The 15,215-nt window shown below is 55.2% G+C and overlaps 1 protein-coding gene across 1 annotated transcript; it reads right to left on the bottom strand.

Moving 5' to 3' along the window:
- Positions 1-6,966: 6,966 nt before the first annotated feature.
- On the bottom strand, positions 6,967-15,095 carry SLC7A4 (solute carrier family 7 member 4). Its single transcript, XM_075110763.1, has 5 exons — positions 15,064-15,095; positions 12,744-13,794; positions 11,957-12,633; positions 11,049-11,157; positions 6,967-10,536 (listed from the first exon to the last, which is right to left on the bottom strand). The coding sequence occupies exons 2-5, from the start codon at positions 13,723-13,725 to the stop codon at positions 10,343-10,345; spliced, it is 1,962 nt and encodes a 653-aa protein (XP_074966864.1). The 5' UTR covers positions 13,726-13,794; positions 15,064-15,095; the 3' UTR covers positions 6,967-10,342.
- Positions 15,096-15,215: the final 120 nt, after the last annotated feature.

The following is a 15,215-nucleotide window of genomic DNA, read 5'->3' as shown; positions in this document are numbered from 1 at the left end:
AAGAAAATTAACTCTATCCCAGCTAAAACCATGGCAGCAGCTTTCTTACAAGCCCCCTTTAAGTACTGAAAGCCTGCAATAAGGTCTCCCTACTGAAATACTGTGTTAGACCAGGTTCATCAGTCTTGTTTTCCAAGTCTGGCACTACCTCTGCCAATTGCAGCGTAGAGGTCAGGTGCTGATATGATTTGATGATCTGATAATGGTTTTTCTTTCCCCAGCTGTTGATTTATCTGACAACAAATTAGGCGCGGAAGGAGCTAAGGCCTTTTCCACTATGCTTCTAGAAAATACTACAGTTGTGTCCCTCCAGCTCTCGGGAAATTAATTTGATCATCATGCAGAAAAGTATTTAGCAGATGCCATCACAGCAAACACTAAAGTGGAAATTCTGGATCTGAGTTACAAGTGTGCTGACAAAGCAGGTAAAGTGCTGTCTCTGCACCTTGCACAGAGAGGGGTGCTGCAGCAGTTAGCAGTGCAGCTTAATGAGTTGGTTGCCTGCCTCACACCCTTGGAGAACAGGGTTGGTTAATATTTTCAGTTTCCTGAAAAGTATTTTTGGCTGTTTGTAGGCAAAACCAGTGCCAAGCTACCATCATTTGTTCATCTTCATTCTCTGCCTTTTCGTATAGCATTTACATCTTCTGTTTCTTTCCCCTGCTCTTCCTAGTTCCCAAGTTCTGATCATCTTCCTTCACTGAACTATCATTTGCTTTTTCTCCCTCAATCATTATTTCAGCTTTCACAGGTGTGTAAAATGCTTAGTAAGAGCAGAAAAATGCTTAGTAAGAGCAGAACGGAGTTCGCCAGCAGTAGTTCTGTCTGGCTCCCTGTCACCGAGGGATGATTGCAGGTGCCAAGGGGAGGGTGTGAGAGAGGAGCAAGCAGACAGTTGTGCTTCCCTGATACTTTCCCACCATTGACAGTCTGTGGTTTGAAGACTTCCTTTGCTAATGACTTTGGCTATTTCTTTTCCATGTTCTTGTTGGTCTCAGCCTTGTTACTGCATATTGCTTTTTCTTTGGCTTTTGATTTTTAAGCACGGTGCTTAATTTAATCATTACATCCTTGCATTCGCAGTGCTTCTGTGGTGCTGTGTGATGTGATGAAACCTAGTTATCACTCTCTAGGCCGTAGTCTGTACTGGTTTCACCAGGCACACTTGTGCTGGGCTGAACTTCCCCATCCTTTCTTCCTGACTGTCTGCTTCTGCAGAACACTCCTCATGATGTCATTGCTAATCCCTGACTTTTCAACCTATATGTTCATTTCCTTTTTACCCCTTACTGGCACATGCTTCATCTTCTCTAATCATGTCTGTCCTTTGGCAACTTCAGCCATGTGTTCTGCTACTATCTTCAGGCTGAAGCTTCACAAACCTTCTCCCTACTCTTGGTCTCACCCTACAACTGTGCTGTGTTACTTCCAACACTGTGATGGGTACACACTCAAGAAGGGAGACACTGAATTTTTCCTCTCCCATGCCGCAGCCCATGCTGTCTGTCAGATCCACATCCTCCCCTGGTTGTGTCTTTCCTGAAAAATCCACCATCTTCTCTCTGTCTACTCCTTTACAACCTTTAACCATCACACATCTCACCTGCTATAGCCTCCTCCTTGAAGTTTCTCCATGTCTTCAGTGGGCTTCTCTGGCTCACAAGAGAGGAAATGACCATAATCCTCATCTCTTCTGGCCACCAGGAACACCAGCCATTCACTTGGTTCCTTCACAGATCTGTTCCACTTTTTTCCTCGTTTTCACTTTTGAAGGCTGCAATGGCTGCTTTTCTCTCCACCCCTGTCCTCACCTCCTGCTGCCTTTACAAACAGGTCTCCCCAGTCTTCTGGTCTTCATGCAAGGCAATGGTTTCCTTCTTTGCTGGTTGACAACCTCATTTCTTTCCTGCCCCACTAGAAACTCACAGAACACTTGCTGAAGAAACCTATTCCAATTTTATAATGGCCCAGGAGCTCTGAGAGGTGTTAGACAGAGCAGAGCTGGCTTCTCTGCCAGGCCAACAGAGCAGCAGACTTCAGGTGTCTGGGGGCCAGAGCTGGGGAGGGGTGAGAGACTGTGGAAAGCTACCTGGTTGCTTGGTGTCAGCTTTCAGACTTGCATCGGGCTGGAGAATGGGCCTGTGCAGTCAGATCTCCACGCATGAGAAGCAGACCCTGGCTTCGTGATACGGTGACTGGATTTTCTCTCTTTGCTACATTTGCAACCTGTGGTCAGAGAACACATACGCTTTATTGTCTGGCAGGCTACTTCGTCGTTGCTGACACTTGGAAGTTTTTCTGTCTTTTTGCTTTAAGATTTCTGCTACGACCAGCTCTTAGTCTCTTCCAGCACATGCAAGAGCATCCCCATGGATGAGAGTCCAGGGACTTCTTTTTAATCATCATCTCTGTGTGCAGGGACATTTGTCTGGTGGAACATCATGTGCCGTAGCTGCTTGGATCCGTAGCCTGCTGCAGTGGGGTCTCTGCAGCCCGAGAGTGGGCTTACTATGTTGGAAGCAAAGTCCTATCCAGAGATGTGCTGTGAACAAATGTTTTCTGCCTTAGACTTGTTCTCCTGTTACGCAGCCAGGGCTGCCTTGCTGAACTGGCTGTCGGATGCACTGGTGACTCATTTTCAGCAGCTTACTACCACAGTTCCTTAGCCTCACGTGAAACCCAATGCTCTCCAGGGAGGAGCTCCTGTCCTGGGTCATGACTGGTGTTCTTATTTTCTGGATGCGTGCTCTTGCTTTTGTCAGTGTTACATAGGATGGATGCTACAAGCTGCCTGGAAATAGGATAGGCGCTCAGTGGTAGTTCAGCAATGACAACAACACATGGGGTGAAACTCTTTTCCCCTCCCTGGGATGTTTTCTGTGATCTCGGGATCCTCCCTGCACTCTCTGGGACACTGGGCACTGTGGTTCAGGGAGGGAGGAAATTGTGAGCTCCTTGAGGAGCAGTGGGCAGGAACCTTGGCTATGCTCTGAGCAGCCTGGTTTAACTGTCCCTTGTCTTGGTCTCTGTGAAGAAGTGGTTTCTTGCAGTAGTTTCTTGCTGTTCGGGAGAGGGGCCGAAGGTTGTCACAGAAACAGCTCTGGGTGTCTGGCTCGGGCTGGAGGTACAGGCAGCTCTGCCCCGCGCTCAGAGGGCAGCAAACCCCAGCAGTGTTGCAGTGCTGCCTTAACCTGGTTGTGGCTATACACAAATAATTGCCTTTCATTCCCTGCAGGTTGGTGGACCTTATGCATAAAGTGCTTGCAACCATCTTGGCTTTATCTGTGGCTCCAGCTAGGCAAGCCAGGTCTGTCCCCAGGCATGTCAGTGTGTGCTGGTTTTGATTTTCTCTTTCACTGACACACCAACTAATGAGGTCTGGGGACATTCAGGCAGTGCTCTCCTGTAAAGCAGTGGTGACACCTCTCTGAGAAGGCAGCTTGTGAAGGCAGGGGCCAGAATTCAAGGCAGCTACTGCCAGTCTCCTTCCAGAGTAGCTGGCTGGGGCCCTGCGTTTCGCCTTATGCTTTTTTTCCCTAGAACAGAATCATTATAATCCCCTTGCTCACTTTTGTATTTCATTTACCTAATAAGTGTGCCTACCAGTGAAATTGCACTTAGTATTACCTCTCAGCAGAAGATGAGGTTTAGCCCCTTTATTTGAAAATAACTCCATGCAGTTATGATTTACCTAATGGAGTCTGTCCTATAAATGTGCAAATTATTTTACGGTTATGTATTTAATAAATAATAGCCTTGGACTCACACCTGTCCACACCATTTGGAGAGGTCTCTTGCATGTTGTAATGTCTGTAAATACAGGTTGTTTCCTGAAATTTCAGAACTATCCGGACACCCCCGCGATCTCTAGATGAAACATTCGTGTATCGAACACAGAAGCTATTACGGGGCTTGATTTAAATCAGTATAAGTATTTGTATTTTAAAATATGTGGTCACCATTCTTTGTTTCTGTTACATTCTTTGCCCCTAGCCCTTCCTATGGTCCCCAAAGAAGAGATGCAAGTTAAAATTGTGGTAAAATTAATGTGGGTAAAGAATTCTTACACACCACATCCGTCCTTATTCACCAGCTGGTATAACTAGAGAGGATCCACTTGCCACTGCTTTGACAGTTCATTAGTCACTGGAGTCAGAGCTGGGTGGGTTTTTTCGTGTGAGAACTAAGGTCAATAGCTCCATTTGGGAACCTAAAAATACCAGGTGAGCCAGCAGTGTGTTAAGGGGTGATATAACTGGGATATATATGCCGGACATTCAGTTGTCCTGCGGGTTTGACGGGAGCAGGCGGTGGCTGTGGAAAACTGAGCACTGGCCTGCTCCGTGCACAGGCAGGATTGCGCAGGCAGCGACTGCCCTCCCGCAGGGAGAAGGGGGGAACAGGCAGCCAGAGCTACCCCGTGGGAGGCTTTGTGTGTAAAGTTGTAGGAATCTGCTGTGCTTTGGCAGCTGCCCCAAAGGTTATGAGGAATTAACACGTGGAGAGTTTTACTGAGAGTTGTATTCCAGTTATACTGAAATAGCAGTTATTCCCAGCTTACCTGGCAATTTCCCCAGCTGGTATCGCTATTCCTCTTTCCTCCAAATTCGGTTGTGTTTTCTTTCAGGTTAGGAACTAATCTTGGCATAACTCACCAGAAGATTTGCTGAGTCCCTGTTCACAATGTCATTTCCAGAACTGAGACATTTTTTAATGTCCGAGTCCTATTTCGATATTGTTCCTTTTTGGTTTCTTTACAAAACTGCTAGGTAGCAGTTGGATGCCTTGTGGGAGGTACTATAGTACAACAGTACTGCTGCCTCCTTCCCAGCTCCTGACCCTACCAAAGCACAGAAGTTACACAAATACATATTAATTGCCACTAATGGTATTTTTCCTTAATTCCTGAGCAGCTCTCATTTTGATCAGTGTCCTTCCTGAGGCCTTGAATTTCCTTGCACTCCTTCACCTTTCTGAAGAATCAGCCAGCTTGTTTTCCCGCAGTGCTTTGGGACTTCTCCAGCTGCCTGATTGTTTCTGGAAAACACACATTAATGCTCCAGGCAAGCTCACTGCCCGATTCCACATGACACTCTCCTGCTGTAACTTACATAGGTGACCACAAAGAGTTTAGCTATAGTAGCTGCTAATAAGCATTATTTGGAAGCAGGGCTGGGGCAGAGGAGCCTGCAACCTGACTCCTGGCTTTCCCCCTGTGCAGAAGAGACGTTTCTGATGAACACTTTCATCTCCTTTACAATATTGAGTGTGCTGCCATGCACAAAGGTGCCTTGGCTCTTGTCCCAAGTAAGGATCGGGGCCCACGGTGTTCGGGGCAGCTCTGTAAGCGCTTCCACTCTAGCGAGGGAGGCCTGGGCAGCTGGGATCGTGAGGAACCAGCTCTCCTTGCTCCGGAGGAGGAGCAGCTCACTGCAGCCCATTCCCAACAGCATCTGAGGCACGCTTTGTAACCTCTCGGGCAAAGCTGTCATTGCCCTGAGGAGGCGTTTCTAGTCCCTTGCCTAAATCTCCCTCATGACAGTTTAAGTCCGTTGCTTCTGGCCTTGTCTCCTGTGCACGTGGTGCAGATCTGTTCTCCTTGCTTTTGTGGCTGCGTGGTTGGAGACTGGCCCGTCTGCTGTCAGAAAGAAGCTTCTGCTGCCGGGATGGGACCGCATTGTTCATGCGTGTCCTTATACAACCCGTTAGAAAGTGCCTGCGCTGCGTGGCAAGACAGGGAGGAGCCGTGGCCCAAAGCAGCCTGGTTGCAGGGACTGCTAAGACGCAGGCTGCCTAAATGCTTCTGAAACATGATCACAAGCACTCCTGTAATGCTTTGAGCACCCCTGTGCTCAGCACACCGGCTGCTGGCCTGACTGCCAGCGCTTTGTGGAGGGGCAAGGGGACAGCAGGACTCAGGATCTGTGCCATCTTTTAATGCCCTGCTGTTCTCCAGCAGGTGGAAGGAGCAGATACGCCGCTGCTGGTGTCTTGGGGATGAAGCGTGCTGCTTACCTCATCCTCTGGCTGTGTCTGCAGGAGGAGGAGGGGAGGATCGCAGGGGATGATGAGAGGATTACTTACAGCCAGCCCTGCAGCTCGCCTGTGCTGCTTTCAGAGCTGGGGTTGGGGGGGAGGAAGGATAATTTAGAAACACAAGGCTGGGAAGAGATTTAATTAGGACATTGAGCTGCTCTCTCCTGGGCGCCAGCCCACCACCCTCTTCCCGTGCTCAGGGCTTTTTCCTCCCTCGAGCGTGGACAGGGGTCAGGTATGCAACTGGGTCAGTGTCTGCTTATTTCAGCACAGCATCTGTGATTAAACTGTCTTTGCAACAGTGTTGGGATGCACCTGCGACTCCCACCCTGCTGCGCTTCGCTGTGCAAGAGCCCGGCAGTTCCTGCAGGAGCTCCCACAGCCCGTGTCGCTGGGGCTGCGTGGGCAACAGCAGCAAGCCTGTTTCCTGAAGCCTCCGAGACCATCATCAGCTCAGTCCCGTTTGGTCATCTCTGGAGCTGGGTTGGGTACGCCCCCTCCCCACACTGCATTTCAGCGGTGGGGGAGGAGGGACACAGGCTGATTCAGTGTCTCTACATTTAAACAATGGTGGGTAGCATCCCTTGGCATTGATTTTTCTCCCTAGCACAGATCCCGTGTTATTCCCCCTCTGAGTTGTCCCCTTGCACCCGCTTTGTGGGCACCCTCCTCCCAGGGCACGGCAAACCAGCACTGCCCTGGTAGCTCCTCTACCAGTCCTCCCAGTCCAGCAGCATCCCTGCTGAGGCTAGCAGCCCCTGGCTGCTGCCTGCCCACTCCCATGCTGTAAGTGGGAGATTATCATGCAAAGATCACATTAACCCTCTTACCCCAGACCGGGAGCACGTGTGCTGGAGCTGCTGGTGCCCCGTGACCCCTAGAGCCCTTCCAGGCTCCCGGCGCCCCAGCCATTACACCGCTGACCTACATACCTCACTGATGCATTTTAATTGGATCGGTTTCCATGCAGGCCAGCTAGGCTGATTACACCATTTCCATGAGTCCCAGAAAATAGAATATTTTTAAAAAAACTAATTTGGAGAAGGATACTCCTATGGCAACCCGGTGTAATATCAGCCGCAGTAAGACAGCCAGCTGCTGTCTCCCGGTGCTCTATGAAAGGGGTTTGTGAGCGGCACGTGGGGGTGGTTTGTTTTTAAATCTGGCTGGATCACGCGCACAGGGGTACAGATGGGGCAACGGGCGTTTTTTTCTCCTACAATTACAGGTTGCCATCTTAAAGCACCGCTGACAGTGTTCGGTTTGGATATTTTTTTTTCCCTGCCGATACAGCTTTCAGGAACAAATCATTGTAGGAGGGCTCCCTCGGTGGCAATGGCTGCTGCCGGACCCCCTTTTTTGTGTTTGCTTTAACAGGCAGATAATACAAAATCAATTAATGCATGTTCTACACCTGTACAGGGCATGCTACTGCAGTAGGATGGTGTATGGCACAGATGAACCAAAATCCTATTTCAAAAAAACCCACAAGCATGCTCGAGAGGGCACGCTCGCCTCTCAGGCTGATGTTAATTATGTTTCAATCCTTTAATTCCCTGCCGGCCGCAGCTCCATCACTCCCTGCCTCTCCAGCACAGCCCAGCAGTAATTTCTCTGCATTTTTACAAATCAGCATTTTAAAACAGCTTAAATATCGATGGTTATGAGGCTCATTTGACAACGTTTAGGTCTTTGCCAGTTTAGAAAGCCAACTGAGAGCCCACACTGGGTGAGCCCGGCCCCAGTGACAGCTGAGAGTATTTTACAATGTCTATGGTCTTTCCTCTAAAAGAGAACAGAAAAGTGTTTTGAACCTCAGCCTGTCCTGCTCTGTTATGACTTTTACTGCTCTTCCCCAACCCTGCGCCGTGTTCCCTTGCTCACTGTCATTCTTTCTACTCGCCTTTATCCTGCTGACAATGGATTTATAGCAGCGATTAAAAGCCGACAATTGATAAGGAGAGTTAAGTCTCTCTGCCTCCCCAGATACCTGTCGAATACTTTATTTTTTTAATAAAGAATGACTGTATTATCACAGGAAGGAAACGTCCCTAATGAATGACACCAGCAAGGCTGGGACTATCTATGGGTTATCTCAAGTGACTCCCACTTTAATTGCCATTATTTGCACTGGTTCGCAACTTCTCCCATCCATTCAACTTGGCAGCTTGAACGAATCTGTCCTGGCGCTGCTCAGCGTCACCCTCACTGTTGACAAAGGGGTTCAGGCCCATCTGGGGAATATAGTTATATTTATATAGCTGTAAAACTCAAGTTCCAGGCTGCCTTTGCATGGCTGCCCCAGCCCCTTGGGGGTCCCAGTTTCTGTAGGTCCAGCTGGAGCCTGTCTTCATGAACGAAATGCCTGTGCCAGAGGAACAAAGCTGCTCTTGGCGGTGCCTGGAGGAGGTGGCCAGGCGTTGTGCAGCTCACGCACGCCAGCCCTGCTCCAGAAGCATGTGCTGGCAGCTGGGAAGCCAGATTCCGGGCACGGTGACCCTCCGTGCCCGGCTCCAACCCCAGCCGTGGGCAGGGTCTGCACCGCCACGCACAGCCCACTGCTGCTCTTGCAGGGCCTGGGAGGAATGTGGCTGCAGGGTGGCACGACTCTCCCCAAGCTTTGAGGGGGCTTTCCTGCACATTGGCTGGGGGGACAGCTTCCCCACGTGGACTCTTGTGGGGGATACACAGCACAAACAAACGAAGCCATCACAGAACCAGTATTTATGAGGCTGACCGAGTCAGCCTGTTGCTCACAAGCCACTACACAGAGGTGCCAAGCAGGTCCACAGCACGGCGGGGACGTGCTGCTCTGTCAGCAGCAGCAGCAGTGAAGGGCGAGGTGGGACACAGAGCAGCGCTGGCAGACAGAGGGGTTCACCAGGGAGCCGGCACATCGTAAAGACACCCCCATGGCCTCTCTAGGCACCCTGAGAGACTGGCCAGCGAGAAGCAATGGGACGAGCTTGCCTGCAGTTCCAGCTCTTTGCAGGATGTGCATGGTGTTGCACGTCCAGCACAGCTGCAGGGAGCAGGGTGTCCACACTGCAAGGCCATGGCAGTTTGGCAACCTTGTGCTTGACTGACTGTTTCCTCCATGTATTTCTTCCAAAACATGCTAAAACGCCCTTCCCTTTCACTTTAGGCTGCCCATGGGCAAACCAGCCAGCGGAGGCTGCAGCAGTGCTGCTGGGGGCCCCCTGCCAGGACACCGTGGCAGCCAGGGTGAGCCTGAGAGCATGGGGATGTTCGCCACAGAGGGGGCAACACCAAAAAGCACCTGCAGAGCCCATCCCAAACCACTGAGAGCCTGGGAGGGGCATCACGGGGGGCTGAGCCCCCCTTGCTGGGGCAGGCGGCAGTGCAGGCTGTGCTGCTTGGGTGCAGGGGAAAAGGGGGCCAGCTCCAGGCAGCCCAGCCCAGGGATGCTGCTGGGGACCTCTGGGGACAAGGCAACAAATCTGGTGTCATGAGTGCCCACACCCAGCACAGGGCTGGGGCAAGAGCCTGGCCTGGGCAGGACCATGGTAGGACCTTCCAGCTGAGCTTCCAGCCAGGCACGGCCTCCAGCCCACCCTGAAACAGCTGCTGCTGGCGGCTGGGAAGATGCAGCTGGGCTTCTGCCATGCCAGCCCATACAGGCTTTCCTGGGGTCCCTGCCCAGCCACTCACTCTGGCCACATCTGTTCTCCATCTCATGTCCCCAGCTGCTCCTCGGCAGCCTCAGCCTTTTAGGAGAGCGGCCCTGGGGATGGGGATGGCAGGGATGCCAGTGGGGAAGTGCATTCGGCCCCTGCCTCCTTCTGCAGGAGGGCTCAGCAGGAGGCAGGGGAGCTCTGCAGGGCTGCAGCCAGATCCCACACTGCAGCCAGGGGGAGGCCCAGGATGGGTAGTGCTGGGCTGCCTGCCCCGGTCCCTGGGGACCCTCTGCATCCCTCTGCAGCCCTGTGCATCCCCAGGTGCAAGGAAGGGCCAGCAGAAAGCAGATTTGCTGCACGGTGCCTGGATGTGCTCAGGGGAAGGTGGCGAGGATGCTGCTCCTGTGAGCAGGGCAGGCACTGGGTTGAGGGGGCTGAGACCCAGTTTCTGAGTGCTGGGGAGGGAGGGGGCCAGCACCTCCCTCCCCCGTGGAGAGCTGGTGGGGAAGGGGGAGCATCCTCGGCATCTCCAAATGGAGCCTCAAGCCCAGGGTAGCTCTGGTGGCTCTGCTGCTGAAGGGACTGGGAAGAGGAGGGGGTGTCTCTGGCCTCACCACGGGGAGGGGGTCAGATGCTCCCATAGCCAGGTGCCCCCATCCCCTGGGGTGTCATCTCTTGCAGTCTTCGGTGTTGGTGTCCGGCGGCCCGACGGTGGGCTGGGAGCTGGGCTGGACCGCCTGCACCCTTTCCTCCAGGCTGCCGCTGGGGAACACCACGTAGCGGGCGCTGACGCGCTGTGGCCTGGGCTCCCGCAGGTTCTCCTTGCTGTGCCAGATGCCGTAACCAAAGTACACGAGCAGGCCTGCAGCGGGGGACAGGGAGAGCAGCGGCTCGAGCAGAGGCTGGCAGCTGGCACGGATGCAGCTGGCATCCTGGCAGAGCAGCACGAGCCACGGCACTAGGGGTCTTAAATCAGCTGCTTGCAGGTGAAAAAGGATCCTGCAGCATGTTAAGAGCAACCCCAGTCCCTGGGGAGGGGAAGCCCCTTGCTGAGAAGGCTCCTCAAGCCCCCAGGAGCTGCCTCAGGAACAGGGAGTAGTTCTGGTCCAGAGCTTGAAGGAGGACCCAAACCTTAACAGGAACAAACCATGGCACTCTGGGAACCAGACAGGGTCAGGGAGACACTGGGAGACCTCAGCTTGCATCTCCAAAGGGGAACCAGAGGCGCAAAGGGGCACGATGTGCTTTATAAATCCATTGCTGGGGGAAAAGAGCTGCTGAGGCTGCCAGCTGGTGCCAAGACAAGCCCACCTCCCCTCGCCCCCCGAGCAGCCGCCGCCTACTCGGGGCTCACGCCACCACGGGAGCACTCACCTAAGAGCAGCCAGATGGCAAAGCGGAGCCACGTCATGTAGCTGAGCTTCAGCATCAAATAGATATTGAGGACGATACTCAGCGCTGGGGAGAGGGGTACCAGGGGGATCTGCAGGAGAAACAGAGCCAGGCAGTGGTAAGACCATCCTTAAAACCATAGAGACAAAAGGCAGCGCTGCTAAATGCCAGGGACAAAGTGACTTTCACCCTGGGCTTTCTGAAAATTCCTTTCTTTTTTCTGTGCAAAAGGCAGCCAAAAGGAACAATGGCCAGTTAGGAGCCAGGAGCTGGGAGCCAGTCTGCATGCCGGGCTGGCAGAGTAGCCACAGGCTCTGAAAACAGCCCAGGGCCACCGTCACAAGAACAAAACAAGCCCCCAGTGCAATCCAGAGCAAACGTGGTCCTCACTGGAGAAGCCAGGGCAGGGGCATGGCAGGGAGGTGGTGTTACCACTGGTGTTACTGTCCACGCGGCTGCACCCCACCAGGGCCCAGACAGGCTGGAAACCAGGGAGGGGGAAGCATGAGAGGCACAAAAGCAATTTGGAAGCTGAAGAAAAGAGCTGCACCAGGTAGCTCAAGGGCAGACCAAAGGCAGGAGTTGGGATGGGCAGAAGGGGAGTGGGGGCTGTGGGGATGCGGAGGAAGGAGCCCAGTATGGGCAGGAGTGATCCCATGGGATGGACACAGAGCTACTGGGGATGACCCCTCCCAGAGACCAGAGTGACACTGCAGGCACCAGCACCTCCCCACACCCAGTGCTTGCTGACACCCTCCTCCTCCTTCTTCAGCAGCTGTGGTGCTTTGGCCAGGCAAGGGTGACTGGGGCTTCCCATGGGTCCATCAGAGCTGCTCCCACCCCACTGACCCCAGCAGAGGGACTAATCCTGCCCGGGCGCCCAGGTGTACCTGGAAGGTCTGCGTGCTGCGCTGCTGCTCGTGCGCCCAGATGAGGAGGAGGCTGAGCAGGAAACCCAGGCTGAAAAGGACCAGCAGCAGGGAGTAGCTCCAGGTGGGCAGGTGGAGGTGGGTGTTGCCAAACACCAAGATGGAGCAGAGGCAGATGGCAGACACCATCAGGGTCACCACAGCCACCGTGACCACCTCACCCGGGTAGAAGTCGCTGAGGAATTCCAAGTAGGGCTCGAAAGCTGCCTTCAGCTGCCCCGGCTCCCGGTGCTCTTTGCTCTTGTCCCTGTCCACCAGCTGGAGCTTGTCAGAGAAGGACTCGTACTCCTTCAGCTCCCCAGTGGACGGACCCTCACAGGGCTCGGGGCTGGGCCGGCCACCGGCCACTGGCGCAGAGGCATCCACCTTCTGCTGCTGGAAGCGCAGGACGATGATGCTTGCAGCCACGAAGGTGTAGGCCAGCAGCGTGCCGATGGACAGGAACTGCACCAGGGCCTCCAGGTCAAAGACAAGGGCCAACAGGGCCATCAGCAGCCCGAAGACCACGATGCCAACAACAGGCACCTGCGTACGGGGATGCACTTGGGAGAAGACCCGGAAGAAGAGCCCGTCCTCAGCCATGGCGTAGACGATGCGTGGCAGGGAGAAGAGGTTGCTCAGCAGGACTGTGTTCATTGCTGTGGGACAGGCAGGAGGAGGAGGACCATGTCAGACCCAAACCACCCCGATTCCCAGCCCCCCATCACAAGCAGGGCGGGCAGCTCCCACCACTGCTGCCTGTACTCACCACAGATGGAGCCAGCGGCCACCAGGAACCCTGCCCAGGCGTAGCCCCTCCTGTAAAACGCATCCGCCAGGGCAGAGTCGGGGTCCAATGTGTGCCAGGGCACCATCAGTGTCAGCACCACTGACACCAGGATGTAGGCCCCGGTGGCCAGCCCCAAGGAGAAAGCTATGGCCCTGGGGACAGCCTTCTGCGGGTTCCTGGCCTCTTCGCTGGAGGCCGCAATGACGTCAAAGCCCACGAAGGCATAGAAGCAGGTCGCTGTGCCGGCCATGATGCCTGACAGCCCGTATGGGGCAAAGCCACCCTCCTGGGCACCCCAGTTCTTGGGCTGCGCAAGGATGAAGCCCATGATGAGAATGAAGAGGATGACACCCATGCTGATGGCTGAGAAGACATGGTTGAGCCAGGAGGACACTTTGGCCCCGAAGGAGATGAAGGCAGTGGCTACTAGCAGGACGGCGGCCGCCAGAAAGTCGGGGTAGCGGGCCAGGAATGGCACCTGCCAGGTGCCCACGTGGGTCTCGGTGAAGTTCTTTATCTTGTGGTTGAAGATGGAGTCGAGGTAGCCACTCCAGGCCCTGGCCACCGCAGCTCCTCCGATCATGTACTCCAGCAGCACGTTCCAGCCAATGAGGAAAGCCCAGATCTCACCCACAGACACGTAGGTGAACATGTAGGCAGAGCCCGTCTTAGGTACCCGGGCTCCAAACTCAGCATAGCAGAGAGCAGCCAGGAGTGAGGCAAAGCCGGCAATTATGAAGGAGACGATGACGGCAGGGCCGGCAATCTCCTTGGCCACGGTGCCCGTGAGGACGTACAGCCCAGAGCCCACCATGCCACCAATGCCCAGCAGCGTCAAGTCGATGGTGGAAAGGCATCTGTTGAACGACGTTTCCATCATGTCATCCTCCAAGGTCTTCACCCGGTTGAGTTTCTGGCAGAAGCGGGTCAGGTCGGCAGAGCGAGGCAGCCACCTCGCCATCCTGGAGGCAGCGGGCCCTGCCCTCTGGCAGGGTGAGGAGTCCACAGTGGCGAGACCCTGCCTGGAGACCTGGCAGAGGAGCAGGAAGGTGTGAGCATCCCCTCCTGCAGGAAGGTATCAGGTGGTAGGGACAGGGTGGAAAAGCCACCAGGACATATTCAAGGTGTCCCTCACTCCTCAGCCAGCATGGGGCTCAGCTCTGGAGTGTGTCCTCCTCCAGGGTGGTGGCACAGGTCAGCCAGCCACCCCAAGCAGGGACCCGTGCTTGTGCGCCAGGTGGGAGGGAAACCACAGCACCCCCAGGGCAGTAGCCCCCAGGCTTTTCTTTTTAAAATGGAGCTGCATTAAAGCCCAGACCAGACTGCTCTGGTCCTGCCAACAGTTTCTTTGCTGCTTCCCCTCCACCTTATTCAACATCTACCTAACCTTCTCCCCGGCGTGCTGGGAGCCCACTGAGGGAGTATGCAGCATCACTCCACTCCCAGCATCTCGCTGCTTCCCCAGGAAAAGTCCAGGCATGGCATGGAGGCGTGCAGCAGGAAGTCCAGAGCAGTTCTAACAAGGATGTGGACATCCCCGGCTAAACCAGGAAACGCATCCAGCACCCGGGGACCAGCCCCTGCTGGCAGCTGCTGCCGGGAGAGCCGGAGGAACAGCTCTAGGGACCTTCACGTGCTGCTACACGGCTGCTCCATGGGGTGGTCTGTGATTTCAGGGATGCTCTCCCCTTCCACAGCCCTCCTCGCCGTGCCAGGATACATGTCTCCTCACGTCCCCAACCACGGATCCTGCTCAGAGGGCTCATTCCGCTCGGTGCAGCCCTGCTCCCTGGGCCCACCTGCCTCTGAGGCCAAAAGGTCCCAGAAAGGCCACTGCGAGCTGACAGCACAACACTGGCCCATGGGGACAACAGGCCTGCTGGCACCAACTCTGCTGGCTGAGAACCCCCCAGCCCTGTTCGCTGCCTGCATCTGACTCCCCACGAAGGGAGGGGCTGGCAGTACTGGGGTACCCAACACCAACGCACCTAATAGCCACAGCCAGGCAGGACACGGAGCTTGACGCCCACTAAGGCAAACGAGCATCCCTCCCACGTTGCAGGGGTGGTCGCGGGTGGGGACCCCCGGGCCGGGGAGGCTGGGGGTGGATTCAGCCTCCGGATTCATCCCCGGGCGGTGAGAGAGGAAAGTTTCGCCCCCGCTCATCCCCACCGCGATGCCGGTGCTCGGGCGGCGCCGAGCCCCTGCCCCAGCCGCGCTCCCCCGAGCCGCAGCGCCCGCCCCGCGGGGGCACCCCACGCACCGCCCCGCTCCCGCCGCCCGGGAGGGTCCCGCTCACCTGCGCGGGACCGGCCGGGGACACCGCACGGCTCCGCCACGGGCCCCGGCCCCCACCTGCTCCGCGCCGCCGCCGCCACCGCCTCCCGCCCCGGCTCCGCCTCCCCGGCCCGGCGGAAGGGCGGGGGCCCGGCGCGGCGGCTGCCGGAGCCC

This window comes from Phalacrocorax aristotelis, chromosome 15, assembly GCF_949628215.1.
Source record: "Phalacrocorax aristotelis chromosome 15, bGulAri2.1, whole genome shotgun sequence".
Lineage (NCBI taxonomy): Eukaryota > Metazoa > Chordata > Aves > Suliformes > Phalacrocoracidae > Phalacrocorax > Phalacrocorax aristotelis.
This window is presented reverse-complemented; position numbering and strand designations above follow the sequence as displayed.